At 49.9% G+C, this 22,054-nt stretch overlaps 1 protein-coding gene across 1 annotated transcript in view; it reads right to left on the bottom strand.

Annotated features, from left to right (window-relative positions):
• The window catches only part of LOC144175310 (solute carrier organic anion transporter family member 4A1-like), a 49,028-nt gene that overhangs the window by 13,607 nt on the left and 13,367 nt on the right, over nucleotides 1–22,054 (bottom strand). The window contains exons 5-7 of the mRNA XM_077704392.1: nucleotides 9,988–10,143; nucleotides 8,689–8,778; nucleotides 7,989–8,181 (exon numbers count right to left, since the gene is read on the bottom strand). Coding sequence (XP_077560518.1) covers nucleotides 7,989–8,181; nucleotides 8,689–8,778; nucleotides 9,988–10,143 — 439 coding nt within the window. The remainder of the gene's footprint in view (nucleotides 1–7,988; nucleotides 8,182–8,688; nucleotides 8,779–9,987; nucleotides 10,144–22,054) is intronic.

Genomic DNA, 22,054 nt, shown 5'->3' with positions numbered 1-22,054 from the left:
GTGCAGGTAGCCCGGACTATATCCTTTCCCTTTACGAGGGCTTCAATTTTCTGCATCGTCTAGGTGTTGTTTCAATTACGAGTGCCCTGGAAAGAATAGTTTACGATTGGCCTGACAAGGATAGTGTGAGATGGGGTCTACAGTCTCCCTCCTAAAATACCACGGGTCATCTTCAACCAGCAATATACATGACTGAGGGCCACCCCATCATCTCCATTTCTCTTCCTCAACTGCCGCTATGCGGCCTCCCATAATAAAGGTTATTCAATATAATTCAATTTAACGATGCAAGTGACCTCGCAGTAGGAACTCCGACCTGTTGCACTCATTGTCATTGCTACCATCACAGTTGCCTATGGATCTTACGCTGCAGTTTCGAAACCCATCATAACGACTTTTGCCCGCGTCTGTCGGTCACCAGTCAAGAGATTTCTTGCCCCAAATTTTCTTGTCAAATCAGTCGGCTTCTACACCTCCCTCTGCTTTTATTCTCGGTTTATCAGTTTGTGTAGATGCAGCGGTGTCGTAGAGGTAGAGCATCAGCCTCGCGTGCAGAAGGACCATGGTTCGAATCCCGGTGCCGCACAATTCCCACCGGATTAAAACTCCGCGTGTTGACGGAATTGCAGATGGAGGCTTGGGGTGCGGCCTGATCCCAGCGACCATTGCCGGCAACGCACTCCCTCACCAGAGCAGGATTGGCCACCCTGGGGTAGTAATGGCCACAACGTCTCATGAATACGCTGAATAACCCTCGGCCCTCAGCTTCCAGTGGCTGCGAAGCAACTGACCACGGCGGCGGTCAGACCTGTGACGCAGCAGAGGGCGCTAAGAGTCACTGGATCCGGACAGGCCGCCATTGGAATCTGAACATGGCAACGTTTAACACGATAACTTTATCTAGGAAAGCTCGGTGGAAAGCTCGGTGTGACGACGACGACGAAGACAGCGTGGCCGAAACATGCCCCCACGTGCTCGTAGCGCGAATGCGAGTGCGGGGATTGCGCTCAGTATGGTTGCGCCGAAGAAAAAAGCGGCAAGCCACACGAGGGGAGGACGTGGACCAATGAGAAGTGGCCACAAGCAAGGAGCTGGGGAGCTGAGGCTGGAACCGGAGGAGAACGCCGCGAGGAGTGGACGGAGCAGGTTCGAGCAGCGCGACGTGCAGGTGAAAGACTCGAAGCTCGTCGGGCTTTCGGGACCCGAGCTCTACCTGGCGTCTTGGCATCCTGGGGCCGAGGCGCGACTTTTGAATCGTGGAGGCGCAACGTTGGCGTGCTCCGCTCTTGGACGACCCGCTGCCTGCCGCCCATCGTCGACCAGAAGTGGCTGGTTTCTTCCTGCCCGCTGCTACAAGGTGCCCGATCGTGAGTGGGGGCCGAGCAGACCGTTGACGAGGACAACGGTGCGTCTTCCTCATCGACGTTTCGGCACGCTCGACGATGCCATTGTAGAACCGTGACGCCTCATCGTCAGCAGAACTCACGATGCCCTGCGGACAACGCCTCATCGCCCAGAACGTTCGGTGGGGACATCCTTTGGATGTTTTCTTTGTTTGCTTTGCCGTATGCTTATGTATCTGTATGTATCTGTTAACTTTGAGTTGTAATTGCCTGCCGTGTTTGTGTTGGTTTAAAGAATATGTTTTGTTATGTTCTTTGCAAACACCATCGTTAAGTTATTGGCACTGGGGGGCAAGTCCGAGTCGCCACTGAATACCTGAAAAGAACCTGCGAGGGGGTTTCCTCCCCTCCCCAGAAGGGGTTGTTCGAGGAATTAGAGGGCATTAAATGGGATGTATTAGGGCTTAGCGAGGTTAGGAGGACAGGTGAAGCCTTTACAGTGCTGGAAAATGAACTCGTCCTATGTTACCGTGTTTTAGTAAGCAGAAGAGAACTGGAAGTGGGATTTGTAGTCAATAAAATCATAGCTGGCGACATAGACGAATACTATAGCATTAACGAAAGGTAGCATGTCTTGTAATTAGGCTTAATAAGATGTACAAGTTCAAGGTGGTGCAGGGCTGCGCACCTACATCCAGCCACAACGACCAGGTAGTTGAAGGCTTGTATGAAGATGTGTAAAAACAGAGTCTAGCGTAGTTATGGGAGACTTCAATGCTAAAGTAGGCACGAAGTAGGCTGGATACAAGGCAGTTGGGAACTGTGGTCTGGGTTGTAGAAATAGCAGAGGGGACTTATTAGTCGAGTTCGCAGAACGAAATAGTCTACGCGTCATGAATACCTCCTTCTGCAAACGGGAGAGCCGGAAGTGGACGTGGATGAGCCCGAATGGGGGCGCATAAAAATGAAATAGATAACCCTGGCGTCGTGCAGGATGTGTAAGTGCTCGGAAGGGTGAGGTGTAGCGACCACGGTGTGGTTAAATCGCGAATGAGGCTAGATTTGAGGAAGGACCGTACCAAGCTAGTACGAAAGAAGCCTATCAGTGAGCTAACAGTAAGACGGAAAGTTCAAGAATTCATGATCGCGCTGCAGAACCGATATTCAGCTCTAACCAAGGAAGCAGGGTTTACGATACAGGAAGCCAGCGACAATCTCACACGCATTATCACGGAGTGTGCAGTAGAAGTCGGAGGTACAAGGGCTAGACAGGATACTCGTAAACTTTCCCAGGAGACTAAATATTTAATTTGGAAACGGAAAAGCATGACGATCTCCACCCAAGGTGACAGAATAGAACTAGCGGAGGTTTCGAAATTAATCAATAAGCGTAAGACAGCTGACATACGGAAGTATATTATGGAGAGAATCGACCATGCTGTAAGGAACGGAGGCAGTCTTAAAGGAGCCATGAAGAGAAAACAAAAGTTTTGTAGTGCGAAAGACGAGCAAGTGGCGCGCAGCCACCATGCGAGCACTAACGAACAACTGATTTGCTACGCGGCCACAACAGTCAGCATTGTCCTTGTGATTGGCGTATGCCCGCTCAAGGGGATTGACCACCTGGTTTGTACAGACGACGACGAGGCAACAAGGTCAGCCACCGCAGCGGCATCGTCATCGGCATGGAGCTCGTGAAGTGCTCGAGACATTCTGCCGGCTGGGCCACCGATCCGTTTGCCACTTCTGAGTGCCCCTCCTTCCTTCCGCTGTCAAGGCAATAAACCCGCCTTACAGTTTGTTTTATTCGAAAGATTAGGTGTTTCATAGTACCCTAAGCGCTTTCCCGGAAGCAAATGATGCTTTATTCACTGAGAAATAAGGCAATTTAAGCCAAAAATTTTAATCTCCCGCTAAATTGCACATTTCGTGACGTGAACAATGGCGTCATACGAGCCGGTCCATGAAACAGATACTTAGTATGTCGACTTCATATAGCACCCACACGCGGCAATCAAACAGGAACCGGATCTCGTGCCGAAACCGAGACGGCAGCCAATTTAGAAATACTAGTAAAACCTAGTGCACCCGCAGCCCTAGTCATGGAATCGCCTGATCCGGGGAACAAAAACCGCCGAGAAGCTCGGGCTTGCATTTAGCAACCTCACACCACTTGAACGCTCAATGCTTCTAAGTGCACGAGCGGCAGGAGTTGTGGGATACGCAGATGGACCGGAAAGCGACCATTCCGCGATAGCCACAACAGACGAACGCCCAGCCGTTGGCACCACTGCCTCGTCAGCCCCGTCGCGACGGACGAATCGCATGTGCCGTATTTTTATTACGGTTAATAATAGTTCAATTTCAGTAGCAGTATCGCTTATGCCAGTTGGCCGGTGTCGTGTATAGAAAGCCGTTCGCGCGAGCTCTCTGCTCCGACCAGAAAGATACGAGCGTCAAGTGTGTACGGCATTCCCCCCCCCCCCCCCACCCTCCCCCCCAAGGTCAGAGCGCTTTGACGGCGATTTGACGAAGTCGGCGACGAGCGCCAGCAAGTCCCAGGAGTGAGCTAACGTAAGGGTCCCTGCCATAATCACTTCCTCGGAAATGAAGCGAGCACACTCGTACTTCCCTTAGCTCTCTTTCTCCTCCGTTTGCAAAGTTCACAAAACGTAGCCACTTGCTTCGAGGTTCGTCGTTGGGCAGCACATGAAAGGAGATCTCCTCACCGGCGGGGCGGCGGGGATGTCGCACTCCCTCGACGATTTGCCCGTACTACATGGTGATTTCAAAACGCAGCAGCGAAATTTCATTGTAAAGTACTCGAACAAACTCAAGTTTTCAGTGGTTGTAAACTGGAAACGAGCTCCTAACAACAGCAGCAAGCCAACACCATTCCAAAACTTCTGCGACGACTGTCACTACCTCGTCGCTGCTTGCTGTTCCTTACTCCCCTCGTTTCTATTTTTACCTTTGCTGGATGGCGATATGACGGCCAACCTCCTGTGAAGGGATTGCGATAGCAAGCAAGGTCGCGGCTGTGCGTGCTGGGACTGTTCGTTGGCCCCGAAGAGCCTCGAACCCCAAAAATTCGTCTGCGCGACGGTGGCGACGGCGAGATGCCGAGTTCGGCTGGCGGTAGTTTCGTACGCATTGGCATACACGCTTGCGTGTTTATTCGGAACTTCAACCGTTTACTCCACCGTTCTTAGTGTCATAAAAGGAATGTGCAGTATGTTTAATGGGCATATAGCTCACTATGCAAACTGGTAAGCCCTGCCTAACTTGCGTTTGCTTTTGCCGGCCTCCGCCAATCACAGAGCATTCTCGTGTGACATAGGTTCTGTTGCGGGAAATGAGCTGGTGGGTCGCATGGTCATTCCCTTTTTTCCTAATTATGTAGCTTATTTGAGCGAAGTTTGTGTTAAAAGTGGTGTCAGTATGGTTCTAACGAGGCAATCTTTCGAATGAACCAAACTTGTGTTTTCTCTTCACGGCTCCTTTAAAGCAGTGAAGAGGCGTCTAGGCATGCGGAAAAATCAAATGTATGCACTTAAAGACAACCAAGGGAATGTCATCACAAATAGGGATAAAATAGTTATAGTAGCCGAGGAGTTCTATAGAGATCTGCACAGTAGCCATGGCATTGATGATAATACCGAACGAGAAAGTAGTTAAGAGGAGATAGACATCCCACCAGTAACGACAGAAGAATTAAAGAAGGCTTTGAAAGAAATGCAAGGGGGACAAGCACCCGATAACAGCAGATAACATCATCAGATAACAGCAGACCTCTTGAAGGATGGCGGGCAAATTGTACTTGATAAACTGGCTAACCTCTATACGCAATGCCTAATGACCGCGCGTGTACCGGAATCAAAAACGCGATGATTATCCAAATCCATAAGAAAGGTGACATGAAGGACTTGAAAGTGACAGTAAATCAGCTTACTGTCAGTCGTATATAAGGTGCTGACCAAGGTAATGGCGAACATAATTTCTGCCACCTTAGGATTCAGTCAACCTAATGAACAAGCAGGGTTTCGCAAAACAGAGAAGGGCGCGGAGTATACTCAACCCGTATATATAGCCTCCATAGATTATGAGAAAGCATTTGACTCGGTTGAAACCTCAGTCATCATTCAGGCATTGTGAAATTAGGGTGTAGACGAGCATCATGTAACAATACTAGAGGACATTTTACAATGGGTCCGCAGCTACCATCGTCCTCCATAAGGAGAGCAGTAAAACACCGATGACGAAGGGCGTCAGACAAGGAGACACAGTCTCTCCAATGTTATTCACAGCATGTTTACCAGAGATATTCAGAACATTTGATTGGGAACAGGTGGGCGTAAAGGTTAATGGAGAATACGTCAGTAACCTCAAATTTGCTGATAACGTTGCCTTGCTCAGTAACTCAGGGGACGAATTGCAAAGCATGCTTACCGCACTGGACAGAGTAGAACCGTGGACCCTAAAATTAATATGCAGAAAACTAAAGTAATGATCAATAACCCCGAGACAGCACATCGGTTTGAGATAGGTGGCGAGGCAGTGGAAGTGGTAAGCGAATATATCTACTTAGGCCAAGTTGTGACCCCGGATCCCAACCACGAGGCAGAGATAATCAGGATAAGAATGGGGTGGAGTGCATTCGGCAGGGATTCTCAGATAATGAATGGCTTCGGTGTTATAACCATCCGCTTGAAATCGTAGCGCCAGGACTTTGATGATAGGCACTATATACTGCTTCTCCCCCTGTTTGTCCAATATAATAGCAGAGTCCTTCAAAAGCATTGAAGGACTCTGATAATAGTAATTTTGATTTTTCTGGCGAGCATATGAGACCCCTGGGTTCGACGTAGGCCTATAATATCGATTGCTTCCTGTAAGGTGTCGTGTATTGCGCCATCACTGCCACCGGTTACCCAGAGCGTGAGGTCATCTGTGTATATGCTGTGGTGTAACCCTTCTATTTTTTCAATTGTCCGGGCAGTTCGATCATGACTATATTGAACAAGAAAGGGGGAGAGAACAGACCCCTGCGGTGTGCCTCTTGCTCCCAGTTCGGGTTCATTCCATTCAATGGTATTTTTAGTTTTGCCGTTCCGTCAGATAGAAAATACTTCACGTTATTGTACGTTCTATACCCAATTCCTAGAAACCCGAGGTTTTCAAAGATAGCGCTGTGGCTCACGTTATCGAAGGTCTTTGTTAGGTCCCAGGACGGCTTTTGTGTCTATCGATGATGTACTATTTCAGTCTATCTGATATTGGAGTTGTAACATGACGTCAGAGTTCATAACATTGGTCTTAATCCGGTCATAGTGTGTGGGTATAAATCCTCGTCTTCCATTTATTTATAAAGTCTTCTGACTACAACAAGCGCTATAGCTTTCCCATGCACGAAGTCAGGGAAATGGATTTTAGGTTCTCTAGCCGTAACGTCTTTCCTGGCTTGGGAATCACGACGACGTTGGTCGTTTTCCATTGCTTCAGGATGAATCTATTGAGCTTTCCCATGCACGAAGTCAGGGAAATGGATCATAGGTTCTCTAGCCGTAACGTCTTTTCTGGCTTGGGAATCACGATGACGTTGGCCGTTTACCATTACTTCAGGATGATTCCTATTTCCTATCTTAAAGTCATAAACAGTGTTAGTGCTTCTACAGCATCGTCATTTTGTCCCAAGGTCCTGGATGGCTTCCCAGACTTCCGCTGTTGTAGTGGGGCGGTCGAGTTCGGGCTTTGGAGTTCCCTCGTGGGGTTTGTGGTTCTCTTTGGGTTTGATCATACGTATCTTTTTTATTTCTTCTATGAGGTTCTTGTTATATCTTGGATATTCACGTATGATCTTGCTGAGGTTGTGCCTCTGGGTGGTCTTGCACTCCTGGGGTATGTTAGGTAGCGAAGTATATTCAAGGTTTTCCCAAGTCACATTTGCGACTACATTCAATATTGCACGTGCTGAACCATTTTTGAAGTTTTACATATTTTACCAGCTTCACTGCGACATTATGTCCTCGTCAATCAATCAATCAATCAATCAATCAATCAATCAATCAATCAATCAATCAATCAATCAATCAATCAATCAATCAATCAATCAATCAATCAATCAATCAATCAATCAATCATGTTTGTGTCCACTGCAGGACGAAGGCTTTCTTTGAAGGTGTTCAGTGACTCCTATCGTGGGTGTTCTGCATCCGTTCTTCGCCCACAAACTTTTAGTTCATCTCTTCATAGCTATTCTCCCAAGTTATGCCATTGTTGTCAGTGGCTAAGACGTTATGCTGCTGATCCCATGGATGCGGGTTCAATTGCCGCCCGCGGCGGCCGCTCTTCAGATAGAAGCGAAAATCGAAAAAAAAAAGGAAAAAACCGCCCGTGTGTCGAGGTTTTGGTCCACGGGAAAGATTCTCCAGGTGGTCAAAATTATTCCAGAGCCCTCCCCTACGGCGCACCTCACAGCCCAAAATTTGAAATTTTGGATAGTTGCTTTCATTACTTCACGCATATGAGCGAGAGCCATAACGTATCAAAGGCCAGCTTCCAGTTTCCCTGCATATTAGCAGCCACCGGGGGCGGCACGTTACCGCGCAGCTGCTTGAAGAGCTGCAGGACGGGCCGAAGACTCACTTGCTACTGCGGGCGTCTCCCTGGAAGAGCTGCGCGGTCGGGCAGTAGAGCACGAAGGTCCACATGCACAGCCAGGGGACGATGCCGATCGCGTAGCACATCTTCAGCATGGAGCGGACCTTCATGTCCAGCTTGGTTGTGAGGGCGCCGCCCAGCAAGGTGCCGCCCACACCCGCTGGGATTAGGATGGAGCCTGCGTCGACACCGCCGCGAAACTTGAGCGAATTCTTCTCGCAACACAGACGGAATGTCATCATAGAGTTAAATGTATGCTTGACCCTCAATCAGGAGAAATGTGCTTGTACGTACGTCACAGTATCCTCATCGGCATCGTTACCATCGTTATCACGATCCCCATCCTTGAGCTGGCTGGAATGCGGATGGAATCGTTATTCCCAACCTTCAGTATGAGCAGCGCATTGGGGGCGGTGTTTTTACATGTGTGTGCCACCTGTCATAATAGCTTATGCTCTCACCGATTGCTTCGTAAGAATTAACCCCTGATATGCAGTTAATGGCTACCGTTTATTTATTTATTTATTTATTTATTTATTTATTTATTTATTTATTTATTTATTTATTTATTTATTTATTTATTTAAACGCGCATCAATTCAAACATGCATCTATTTTTCAAAGAGTGTTTGGGCGTGCGGATAAAATCGAGGGAAGTACGCGCGTAAAGAGAAGCGACATCTTACCTAGGGTCGCTGCTGTTGCTGAGGGGGTCAGAGCAAATTCCGCTTCAAAAAACTTCACCGAGAAGGCCATGACAGCGGTGCCGATCATAGCTGAAAAACACGAAAAGACAAGGGGCGCCTTTTTTTGATCAGGGTAGAAGCACTCCGTTACCGAAACGAACCACACCCGTTGGGACATCTAGGGGCCACAGTAGGCGTGCGAAAAGTGTCTAGGTTTAATTTTCTGCCAGATTAAAGCAAATGCTTTCCACACCTTGATTACCCCTTGCATAATATACAGTGGCTTTTCTGCGTGTTTTTGCGCGCATTATGAAAATTGCGCCAAGAGCTCGAAATTTAGCGCTTTACACCTGTGCTAACAGGTGTGCCGTATGGCGGTGCTACGTATTCATTTGGACCAGGCGCGTTTTTCTACAGCGAAGCTGTGCATTGCTTCGATTGCGGAATATTTCGTGTCCGTGGACAGAAAACCGTCGTTGCGCGAGGGGTGAAAGCTCGGGCACCGAACAAGGAAAAAGGAACGATAATACACCGGAGATGAAAGAGAGCGCCGAAGCGGGGCGTGTTATTTCAGCACTCGCCGCGCGTGTTTCCAATCGCGCACACAGCAAATACCATACGGTTAATTAAAATAAAGAATACGCACACAAAAAATTACACCATCTTCCCGTATAGGGAACCCTGAGTAGTATGCGAAGCAGCCATGGGGTCGACTGAAGTTCCCATTAGTTTTCAGTACGTAGTTTCCGTTGACGTTCAGCTTCGCGGGCCTTCGTTGTATCAGTAGCTTCTTGACGTAGTTTGAATGAGTGAAGGACATAAGGCGCGGTCGTAACACATGCTCCCGTCTCGGTTTGTAGCGCAGTGGGAAGAGCGCCACGTACCTCCCGTTGCGGCCAGAGAGTCGTGTGATCGAAACGGGGCGCCGCCTAACTATTTCTTTTTACAGTGGACGGTGCTGACGTCAGCCCAAACGCTGACGGGGCTGAAGAGACGCGCATGCGCAGTAGAGTGCGGACGGCGGAAAACGACAACGAGGGAGGGAGGGACACAGCCCCGAGCATGAGATGCTTGGCATCTAAAAACTTAATTCTCACAACCACGGGGTGGCTGATGCATCATTCGTTAACAGCGGGAAGCACGTAGCGACAGCACAAATTGCTGCGGCGACATCCGCTGGCAGAGAGACACACAGACACAGACAGACAGACAGACAGACAGACAGACAGACAGACAGACAGACAGACAGACAGACAGACAGACAGACAGACAGACAGACTACTGCACGAGGTACAGTACCTTCGGTGGCGGAGGACAGAATGAGGAGGACGAAAGTGACGTTCTTGAGCAGCGACAGGACGGCCTTCGGGATGTCGCTGACGTATTGTCCGTACTGCACGTCGTCCCCCTTGAAAGAGCCGTGCAGGCGCCGTACCATCTGGCACTGTTCGTACGCTAAACAAGAAAAAGAACAACTCATTAAAGAATCTTACCCGTAGTTGATCGGTTTCTATTTTATTTCCGTAAAACTCTCTGCCTGGCGGTTATGGCGTAAATTCAGTGAAAGACGACTCAGGTTAACGGCGGGAACTTCAAAGGCGACCAAACGAATTAGCATGTGAGCAGACGTATATCCCTCGGCATTTCAACTCCACCTCAGATGGGCTCGCCCGCACCTAGAAACAATGCGGCAAAATTTGTGGGAGTGTTCTTTGTTCATTTTACCACCACATTAGGCATCAAAGCATTCCTCCCAACGAGACCGATGACAGCACGGTCACAAAATGGTCCCGTGCAAAGGATAACGGGGCAGAGCTCATGAAATGGCTAACGTAACTTGCAAATGCAAGTGCGGTATTAAAGCGATACCTTTTTGGCGCGGCGAATGCAACCGTATGAATGTGCCCTGATTTTGTCCTTGTTCTCCTGAAAAGTCCTAAAGTCACGTGAGATGGATCACGTGGCCACCTACGCAAGTATGACTTCGAACACGTACACCCTCATCACAGGAGCGATTCGGCCGCACGGGCGTGGGCCGGTCGCAGAAAATCGCTTTTAAGTGCAGATAACTTTAGGGGCTCCGCTTGTCGTCGTAGCACGCTTGCTGGACCCAAGTAGAGCCACGCGGCGTTCTGTCATAGCGGCTGTTGTCGCGATGTCCCACAGAGGCTTCGAAAGCCAAGAGGTTTATATAGTCATAAGTGTTCGAAGCTCGTTAACCGCTGGCACTTGTCATACAATTCCCCGTTGTTTAGCGCAACGAAAACTGCAGGTACATTTGAGGCAAAATATGCGTAATTAACCGGCAGCGTCCGCGTTCATTTAGGAACGCTCGTTGGGTCGCTTTTCACGATAGTAAGCGAAAAATAGTGGCAGTGCAACGCCGGCACGTGCGGGAGGAAAAGCAAGCACAAAAAAAAAAAGTAAAGCCGTTCCACTCAATGTGAAAGCTGTCGGAAGTGCAGAGCAGTGATTCGCCATAATGGGCTGTACTGCCGTTATTCACTCACTGCTATCACCCCATGCATTTCAAATTTCCCGCATTCGCAGTGCTCGCGCGCCCCTGCCTGAAACTGCGCCAGCGGGAGTTCTGTTCTTTTTGTGCTTGTTTAAATTTTGTAGGCTGGAGCTGTTTTGCGTCACTTCGAACGCGCCATTTTTTTTCTTGCGCGGCTGGAACCTTTCTGCGTCATTTCGAAAGCGCCATTGTTTTCTTGCGCTGCCGCTTTTTTTCGCTCACTATCATAAAAACCAACCCAGCGAGCTTTCCTAACTAAATGAACGCAGGCGCTGCAGGGTAATTGCGTATATTTTGCCTCAAATGTACCTATAATTTCCTTGGCTCTAAACGACGGGGAGATGTAGGACAAGCGCCAGCGGTTCGCGAGTTTCGAACGCTTATGACTACATAAACCGCTTGGCTTTCGATGCCTCTGGGGTACGCCGCGAACGACAGCATTACCGCTGGACGCCCTGTCGCTCTATATACTTGGGTCCAACGAGCGAGCTACAACGACAAGGCGAGCGCCTAAAGGGGTATTCACACGACGGAGTGTTTCAGCGGAGAAATCCGAAGGAGGTCGTGACGTCACCACAAGTGGACTTCCGCTCGGCCAGCTCCTTCACTCACACGGAGGATGCGACTTTCAGACGGACATCAAAGTTTGCAGTCGCCTATCTCGAAAGCAGAGCTGCCGTAGCACCGCCGATTCCGCGACGGCGGCAATTTTAGATGCGACTGCATCTCATTCACACGCCTTGTCCGACTCCCTGCATCCGGCGTCGGAGTCGTTGTCGGCGTCCGCCCCTCCCCCATTCTCCTCGCCGCGTGAGCTGCGTTCTCCGCCGCTCACCCCCTCTCCTCTCCGATAGCGAACGCTCTCTCGCGAGGGGCACTGGATTGGATTCGAACGGATTGGCTTGGCTTGGATTGTATTGGATTGTATTGGATTAAAGTGGATTGTGTTTCGTCATAGCCGCGGCAGACGCACTGGCGCCGGCGCGTCGCCTCACCGTTATGCGCGCTATAAAACGCGGTGCCTGCGCCGCTCCGCTTCATCGTTCCAGTGCCGTTCCTCCGCTGTCCAACGCTGCAACGTGAACTCCCTATGCATCGCATCTACACAGGGGTTCCCGCCAGGGGAGGTGGGAGTTTCAACGACGATAGTCTTTCTTGGGCTACTTAAACCCAGAAATTTTGGTCTGTCTGTATGTCTGTCCGTCTGCCTGTCTGTGACTCGATTCAGCCACCCGGTCGAAGTAAAACAGTGTCTGCGCAATAGTCTCATATAGTCACAGCTAAATGTGCCCGTCTAATTCCGGTGTAATGTTCATACTTGTCAATATTGTTGAAGAACAACAAGACATTACGCATAGATAAGACAACAAATTAATACAGAAGTGATATTTGCAGCGTTCCTTTATAAAAAATCGTACATGCTTGATTTTGGCGAGATTAAATACTTCATCATATGAAGAAAAAAATATCACTCCGCCGTCGCCTGCTGTCGCCCGCGCCATATAGCTTCAGGCGGCATTTGAAGAAATCAAGTGGCAACAGTTACGAAAGGTTCCACTAGATAGATTCCACGTTCTGCTTGGAACGCACGTGGACTAGGGAAACGCGGTTCTATAAACGTGGAAGTAGGACGCCTTGATTCACGCACGTCTTCGCCGTACGGCAGCGTTGGCATCGAGACACCGGTTTGGAGCAGTGGAACGCGGGAAATTTAAAATGATTTAAGCAAACCTTTGGCTTCTTTACCTTGGGAGGAGCGCGACGCAAGAGGAACAACATGAGAGCTGAGCGGGAAAGCGAAGGGAGGCATTTACTTGGCAAAAGTCGATAAAGACTATCGTATTTTGACGACATTTGCAACAAAAGGAGCAGATACGCGGCCAATTTTTTCTGTTAAGCTCATACGTACTGATCTTGTCAACCGACCAAAAATTGGTCGTGGACGCGATGCAGGCGCTGCCGCGGGTAGAGAACGGCGCGCGACGTGGTAGCAGCCGGCCGGCCCCCTTACAGGCCCGCATGCAGATGTTAGGCTTAACACTGAGGCGAATATTCCATCGCCGCTCTCGCAAGCGGCTCAGATGACGATTTTAAATGCAGAGCATTTCTTAGCCTCGCCTCTTCCTGCGTCGGACGGTGTCAACAGCTCCGCGTCCGCAGCAGGTGCGCCTCTCCTTCCCTCCTCTCTCTCAACAGCAGCTGGCGTGCGCATGCGTCGTAGTCAGCCCGTTCGCTCCGTCGCGGTCTCGGCGTAACAGGTGCGTGATAGCAGCGCGGTGGGGCGTGGAAGGGCGCGCGCTGCTTGCGCATGCGCGCTCCCCCCCCCCCCCCCCCCCCGTACTGCTCTCCCTCTACTGCGCGCGCTGCAAATAGTATAGCGGCTAGCGGTCGCTCGTGTTTCAGTCTTTCAGTCACTGCGTTGCTCCTTCCTTCCTTGGTTGACGCTCGTGCCCACGTTTACTCGTGTCTGCTACTCCAGCATCACGGAAGAAGCGATGGAAGCAACACTGCCTTCAATCAGTACTGAGGCCCCAATGCTCTGCATTTACTCGTGTTCCCCTCGCGGGAAGGCGCGGGAATTTTTTTAAACCAACTTCCTATCACACCATTACCCCATTTCTCGTATACGCAGCTTTCTTTGCGCCTTGGGGAGCAATAACAAGCTGTCGCTCGAGCTACCTGCGCCGGCCTGCGCCACTTCGCGGCCGCGGCCGCCGCTCGCCCAGCGACCGGCTCCCTCGGTGCGCCTGTCGTGTGCGCCACGCATTTTCGCGTCCAATGTAATAAAAAGCGATAAAAATGGAGTGCCTGCAACCGCTCTAGAACTTCAGTCGCGGCCAGCTGCCCGACGAGCAGACGAAATCCTGCCACCTCCGCCACCAAGTATCGGATCGTTTGTAGCTCGCGAGCAGAAGCTCCGATCTCCCATCGGAGCGGTGCGTCGGAGAGAAACCGTGACGTAGGGATCACGTGGCGCGCACTCCTAGGAGCAAAACGGCGGATTTCTCCGTCGTATGCACTTAAAAGAACAGGACTCCCGCTGGCGCAGTTTAAGGCAGGGAGCGCGCGGGCACTGCGAAGGCGGGAAATTTGAAATGCGTTTGACAGACCTCCGTTGATTTCATCAGGAGAAGAATGAGACCGGGCGCCGAAAAGCGTGATGGGTGGCGAATCACCACTCTGCACCTCCGACAGAATTCACATTGAGTTTTCTTTATGTTTTTAATGAGTTTTAATGATTTTTTTAAAGAGTTGCGTCATTATTCCCCTCTTGCAACTGGGCAAGCAAATGCAGGGTTAAAACGGTACGTAAGGGACAAAAAGAAGACTTATTCCCAATGTCATCCTGTAAACTGCGGGGTACCGCAAGGCAGTGTCTTCGGACCGCTACTTATCTTGATTTATACGAAGGATTTAACAAACTGTGTTAAAGAAGGCGTTAAAATCAGATTATTCGCGGACGATTGCTTGTTGTCCAGCACTATTAATTCCCTAATGATCAGCAAGTTCTAACTGACAGCCTTGAAGCAATAAATAAATGGTGCGACCGCTGGGACATGAAACTAAACGCTAACAAAACCGTATTCATGCGTATTACCAGAGTCCTTCAATGATTTACTGGTCACAAAACTGCTCCGTAACTCAATGGGAGAGCTTCATATGCTGCGTTTGGCCGCCGCGCTGTGGCGCCACCCTCTCACTGAGGTCACTACTCGTGCGGGGTTGCGCTGGCTCGAACGGCGGAGCCGCGGCGAGTTGTGTATGTTTTGTGCGGGAAAAAAATGTAACCTGCATATCGCGCTCTTTTGCGACTTAAGTAGTGCGACGACGATGCCGAACATGTGTTGCATCCCGGGATGTCGTTCCTTGTACAACGATACCACAGAAAATGTTTCCTTGTTCTGTTGACAGAGCGACGGGCAGCTGCGTGAGAAATGGAGGCGCGCCATTCCAAGGCAAGCAACGGGAAATTTCAGCTTCGATTATAAGTGTGTGACAGTGTGTGGAAATGCACTGTGTGTGAGAATGGAAAAAGCAATGTACCCTTTTGAGAGCATCGTGAACCTAGAATTGTACAAAGCTAACTTAAAGCCAGATTTTTGTCATATCAGTCAGGTTGTAACGGTGCTTCATTACCTGTTTGAAAACTTGTATTACCTTGCGCTCAGGCTCGCGTGTAAAAAAGCTTTGGGACGTCCTTGTTCTTTTACTTTTCATATTTCCGCGAATTATCCCTTAGGGTTCTTTTTGTTTGTTTTGTAACCACGCGTGGCCGATTCCGGTTTCTTATCTGGTGTTTCAACCGGAGCGCCCGTTTGATCTTTTTGTCGTACGTCCCGTCGGGCAATATTGTTTGATATGGAAAGGGTGTCACCTTGTCGCTAACTTGATTTTTTGTTTCTTCGACAATGTTCTCCATCCTATTTCCATGGATCTGGAATTTATAACGTTCCGAGAGTAATGCATGCTTATCAAACGCCGCGTAACTCACTTTATCGACGTTCATCTGTGCACGTCACACAGCGGACTGCTTCTTCGACGTTTGTGTTTCATTCCAGTCTTCTGTAGAGCAGGAGCTCGCTTTAATAAACCTTGTTCAGAAAAGCTTTGCGTCGTTCTTGGTTACATGGCGATATTCTGATTCCTCCGTGTGCTGCACATCGCAGCGCGAAAAAATAAATTTTTCTACGCTGGACCACGCCATTTTGTCTCCCTTCGTAATATTGAAATTTTTTGTTGCGTGTGATAAAATCAGTTTTATTGTTCTTTTTTCGCTTCCTTTTTTTTGCAAGGATTGCAAAGCGTGGGTACAACATATTGCCGCGAACCATGTACGAGTTTGTTAATTTATTGTTTGTTTTTAATGCCCGGCCGCGCCCGGCTCTGTTATCTGTGTCGCATGCGAAGCGCGTGTTCCATTCTTTATTTTTGTGCCGCACGGGCTATCTCATTCAGATAAGCAGACTGTTTCGCCCTAACGTCGCTATCCCAGAATAATCTTCTGCGATCTACAATTTTCTGGATGTGAATCGATGGTTCCAGAAACGCTCGCGCCGAAAGATAAAAGCCTGCAGAGCAGACGCCGCGGCATTCGGTTCATTGTCACTCGCCTGCGCAGTCACTTTGTTGACCGCTGCTTCGCCGCCTCTGTATTTTTTTTGAGTTGTTAGGGGAGCACAAGTTCGCTCCAATAAACTTGTTTTTTCCTGCAAGACAACTGCGTCGTCCTTGGCTTCGTGACATCTGGTTAAGGTGCTGGGTACATGAACCGTACGCCCTCGTCAAGCCAACAAGCAAGTCCCACTCGTGCCAGCCGCCGACAACAAGGTCTTCAGCCGGAGTTTGGACTGCTTCCGAATAAAGTGAAGAAAGAAGACGTCGTGACCACCACCATGATCAATGCAGGCACCATGACCATCGCTCCCAGTCCTGCCCTCGTTCTTCAGCAACCCAGGGAGCCCCCATCATTTCATGGGTCACCTTCGCAGGACCCCGAAGACTGGTTGGAGCAAGTCGAACGGGTCAGGCTGTTAAATCGATGGGACGACGCGGAGACACTGAGGCAAGTGTTCTTCTACCTTGAGGGCTCAGCACGGATCTGGTTCGAAAACCATGAGAGCTCCCTAGAGTCTTGGAGCGATTTCTGAACGCAATTTTTAACGACGTTCACCACGGTTGTGCGAAAAGAGCGGGCCGAAGTCTTGCTGCAGACGCGGACACAACGAAAGTTTTGTTGTGTTCGTCGAAGAGGTGAAGAGGCTCTTCAGGCGTGCTGACCCTTGAATGGCGGAAGAAAAGAAGTTACGCTTCTTAATGCACGGTGTGAAGGAGGAATTGTTTGCTGGACTTGTCCGCAACCCGCCCAAAACCGTCGCCGAATTTGCGACCGAAGCCAGCACAATTGAGAAGGCTCTTGAAATGCGTACTAAGCAGTATGACCGCAACTTTGTTGGCGCGGCCAATGCGAACTACGTCGACAGCATGACGATTCCGGCAGACAGCCTACGTGAGACTATCCGCGCAATAGTGAGGGAGGAGCTGCGGAAACTTCTCCGCCGTAGCCGCAAGTCGCTTCCCTTACCGATGTGATTAGGGAAGAAGTGCTGCAAGCGCTGGGAACCTCAACGACGTCAGAAGCACCCCGCGAGCCGCAAGCCATGTCCTACGCGGCTGCTGTTCGCCGGCCTCGCCCAACTGCGCCCTACCGTCACGAAACTCCGTACCGTCGCCCCAGTCGCCGGCCCGACCACCTGCGGTGCAACCCCCCGCTCCAAGAAAGACCGAGGTGTGGCGAACGCCCGATAATCGACCGCTGTGTTACCACTGCGGAGAGGCCGACCACATCTACCATCGCTGCCCCTACAAGAGGCTCGGTTTGCGAGGCTTCTCCGTCGACGCACCACGCCCCCGACCCGGCCAGCGCCCTACTGAGATCGAAGACTACCTGTCCAACACCAACCGAGGACCGGCCCGATTCAACCGTTCACCGTCGCCCTACCCGTACCAGTCGCCAAACCGCCGCAGCACTACTGACTTTTCACGTGGAAGGTCCCCCAGCCCACGCGGGGGAAACTAAAAGCAGCAACTTCTGGAGGTAAAGTTGCAGGACCGCGAAAAATGAAAACCCTCCAACGACGCAGCGACTCCCTGAAGACCATGATTCACGGCATGCCCTCAGCCCGACGACCCGATCTAACCCTGACGTGACTTCCGAACACGACGACAGCAAAACGGCGCGAAGCGTACCCGACACGACCGAACCTGCCGCTGAGAATAACGACGAAGACGACGACGCATAGTGCCCGATTTCAAAATTTCGCCCATACGTGTATGGAAGACCGTTCAAGGTTGTGACAGACCACCACGCGCTGTGTTGGCTCGCCAATTTGAAGGACCCCTCTGGCCTTCTTGGGCGATGGAGCTTGCGCCTGCAGGAATTCGACGTTACAGTCGTCTATAAACCCGGCAGGAAACACTCCGACGCCGACTGCCTGTCCCGCGCCCCCAGCGACCCACCAGCACAAGACTCTGATGAAGACAGCGCGTTCTTCGGAATCGTGACGGAGAGCGACCTAGCCGCCCAGCAGCGTGCCGACCCCGACTTACGCGTCATAATCGACTACCTTGAGGGATGCAACGTTGCCGTTCCTAGGACCTTCAAACGCAGCTTACCAGCATTAAGCCTGAGAAACTCCGTCCTCGTGAAGAATTTCGGCCCCGGAACAAGAGCGAATTACGTTCTTGTCATCCCCGCGGACCTTCGTGACGAAATTCTGGAAGCGTGCTGCACGACGACCCGTCTTCCGGACATCTCGGCACAGCTCGCACTATTGGAAAAATCAAGGCGAGGTACTACTGGCCCGGCCTTACCTCTGACGTCACCCACTACGTCCGGAGCTGCCGTGACTGCCAGCGACGAAAAACGCCGCCGATGAGACCCGCCGGACTTTTACAGCCAATCGCCGTCCCATCGAGGCCCTTCCAACAGATTGGAATGGGCCTTCTGGCCCGTTCCCTACGTCACGATCCGAGAACAAGTGGATTGTCGTAGCGACAGACTACATGACGCGCTACGCAGAGACGGCCGCTCTTCAAAGGGGGACTGCACAAGAAGTCGCGAAGTTCTTTATTAACCAAGTTGTGCTGCGACATGGAGCCTCTGAAGTTCTAATCCCGTACCGCGGAACGGCCTTCACTGCGGAGCTGATGCAAGGAATCTTACGCTACAGCAACACGGATCACCGAAGAACGACGGTGTATCATCCCCAAACGAACGGACTTACGGAACGTCTGAACAAGACGATCGCGGATATGCTGTCTTTGTACGTCGACGTTGAACACAAGACTTGGGACGAAGTCCTCCCGTATGTCACGTTTGCGTACAACACAGCGACCCTGGAGACTACGCAGATGACACCGTTCGAGCTTGTCTACGGAAGACGGCCGACTACGATGCTCGACGCCATGCTTCCGCATGTAGAAGACAACGACCTCAACGCCGACGTCCAAGATTACGTTCAACGTGCGGAGGAGGCCCGCCAGCTCGCTCGAGTTCGTATAACGGACCAGCAGCTGGTGGATGCCGGCCGCTACAACCTCCGACGCCGAGACGCTGAGTACCAACCAGGGGTTTGGACTCCCATCCAATGACGCGGACTCAGTGAGAAGCTTCTGCGACGGTATTTCGGACCCTACCAGATTCTACGACGTGTTGGCCAATTAACCTACGAAGTGATCCCCAATGGTGATTCCGGCACATCACGACGACGCACGCGACCCGAAGTCGTCCACGTGGTTCCCCTCAAACCATACTTCGCAAGATGACGGACCTTTTTTGTTGTTTTGTTGTTACTGTTTGTTCGAACTGTCGTTTTATTTTAGCATCGGGCCGATGCACTCTTAGAGGGGAAGTAATGCCACGAACCATGTACGGGTTTGTTTATTTATTGTTTGTTTTTAATGCCCGGCCGCGCCCGGCTCTGTTATCTGTGTCCCATGTGAAGCGCGTGCTCCATTCTTTATTTTTGTGCCGCACGGGCTATCTCATTCAGATAAGCAGACTGTTTCGCCCTAACGTCGCTATCCCAGAATAATCTTCTGTGATCTACAATGTTCTGGATGTGAATCGATGGTTCCAGAAACGCTCGCGCCGAAAGATAAAAGCCTGCAGAGCAGACGCCGCGGCATTCGGTTCATCGTCACTTGCCTGCGCAAGTCACTTTGTTGACCGCTGCTTCGCCGCCTCTGTATTCTTTTTGAGTTGTTAGGGAAGCACAAGTTCGCTCCAATAAACTTGTTTTTCCTGCAAGACAACTGCGTCGTCCTTGGCTTCGTGATCCTTTGCGTTCTCCATGTTTTCATATTTTGCGTTCCTGCAGCGTTTTCAAATGTTCTCAAGTATGTACCCACTCATCGAAACGACCGTGGAAACGACAATACTATTGGACTATCTCTTTTAGCGTTCTGTGCATTCCAGAGCAATCAACGGATTCATTAAGCGTAATCTGAACGACGAGTACTTGGTTTCTTTCAGTTTTTTTTTATTGTATTATCGATAGGCCCGCAGCAGTCCGTGACTACACAGCTACCGTATGTGTGGTATTTACAACTTTGCTTTAAGAAAAGATGCAATATAGATTTAAAAATCCGTAAACACGACGGCGCAGCGCTTCTGCCAGAGCCCATAGAAGCCGTTGCCGTTCGCGGCCGAAGTCTACGCTAATTTACTTTGAAAAATAAAACCCCATTGAAGGCAGGTGATACACTCAATGACTGGACCATTCATCGCTAACTACTACGAAAAAAAAAAGCACACTTAATCAGCGCGCAGACGCCAAAAGCAGTGAGCGTTTGCACGCCAAGAGCTGGCCAATACGCCGCACGCGCGGCGGCTAGATGCCCTTCGTGCGGCGGTGGCGCCTGTAGTGGCGCGCGCGGTCCCTATATGAAACGAGCGGCGAAGTTTCGTGACCAGTAAAGCATTGAAGGACTCTGGTATTACTAACAAAAAGCGCCTATATGAATATCAGTACACAATTAACGGCGTTGCTATCTCTCAAACCGACACTTTCAAATACCTTTGGGTTACGATAAATAGCAATTTAACTTGGTTTACACACATCCTTAAAATATGCGCGTCAGCTCGGAGAAAACTGGGTTTGCTGAGACATAAACTGAAACGCTCACCTTCCAACATAAAAATTCTTGCCTATAACACAATAATACGACCAAGTTTAGAACACGCATGCGACCCGCATACTAAAAAATACATAATATTGAAAAAGTTCAAAATTAGCTGTCCGCTTTTTTTTTTTTTTTTACAATGGTTATCGCCGTCTTGACTCCCCAACCAATCTAATGAAAATTAACAAAATCCCAGCACTGGAATCTCGAAGAAAAATAGCCACGCTAAATTTTTTTTTCATTTATCGCAAGGAAGTTCGCGACTTGATGCATCGCCCTTATTCACTCCGTTGTCATCGCGTCCCATGAGGCACTATCATTCCTCTAAGTTCACGCCTGTCTCAGTGCCCACTAACACATTTAAGTATTCGTTTTTTCTCAGGACTATAACCGACTGGAACAATCTCCCCCTGAAATTATTTCTTCCAGTAGTATGTTGAAATGTACTGATGAAATGTTTGATTTCTAAAAAAAAAAAATATAATCTCACATATGTTCCGAATAAGTTTGTACTGCCTTGTTCACACGTTTTTTTACCGCTAGAAATTGTGTAACTGGTCTTAACACAATGGGACACCACCACTCCTGCTAAGGCCCATTCGTGACCCACAGTATTGTTTAAATAAATAAATAAAAAAGGAAGGACAAACCAGCACTTGATAGTCCCATATTGGATTGTACTGTCATTCGTTTTTTTTTTTTTTTTTAACTTGTCAATGCAAATGTAGTACAACTCGCTTTCTAATGGACATGTCCCCATCCCGGGCCTGCACAGCACGTATGGTCCTCCCGGAATGTATCTTCACGAAATTTCCGAAATTTCGTATCCCGACCTCGTTAGGTTGCGTTTCAAACGATTCGTCCTATAGCTACATCGATGCCCAGCACACGTACGGTCCATTCTGCATAAGTAGCGCTGGTGTATCACAGCTACACAAGAATCCAGCTGCGCAGCGATTTCGGCCGAGTTCTCGCCACATCCTGCAATGCTAGGTTTTTCCCTCGTTTTTCCTCATCCATGAGAATAATGACCGGTGCTGCTGGGATTGAACCCGCGTCGCCAGGCGCTAACGTAACTACCGCGGCAGGTGAAACCTGTATGTTGATCTTTTGTACATTATACCTCCGTGCGGGCTCAAGTAGGTGCTCTTTTTGTAGCGTGAG

Source organism: Haemaphysalis longicornis, unplaced genomic scaffold, assembly GCF_048455015.1.
Source record: "Haemaphysalis longicornis isolate Haplotype H1 unplaced genomic scaffold, Haemaphysalis longicornis Haplotype H1 scaffold_3, whole genome shotgun sequence".
Taxonomy (NCBI): domain Eukaryota; kingdom Metazoa; phylum Arthropoda; class Arachnida; order Ixodida; family Ixodidae; genus Haemaphysalis; species Haemaphysalis longicornis.
The sequence above is the reverse complement of the archived record's forward strand: the minus strand, read 5'-3'. Positions and strand labels throughout refer to the sequence as shown.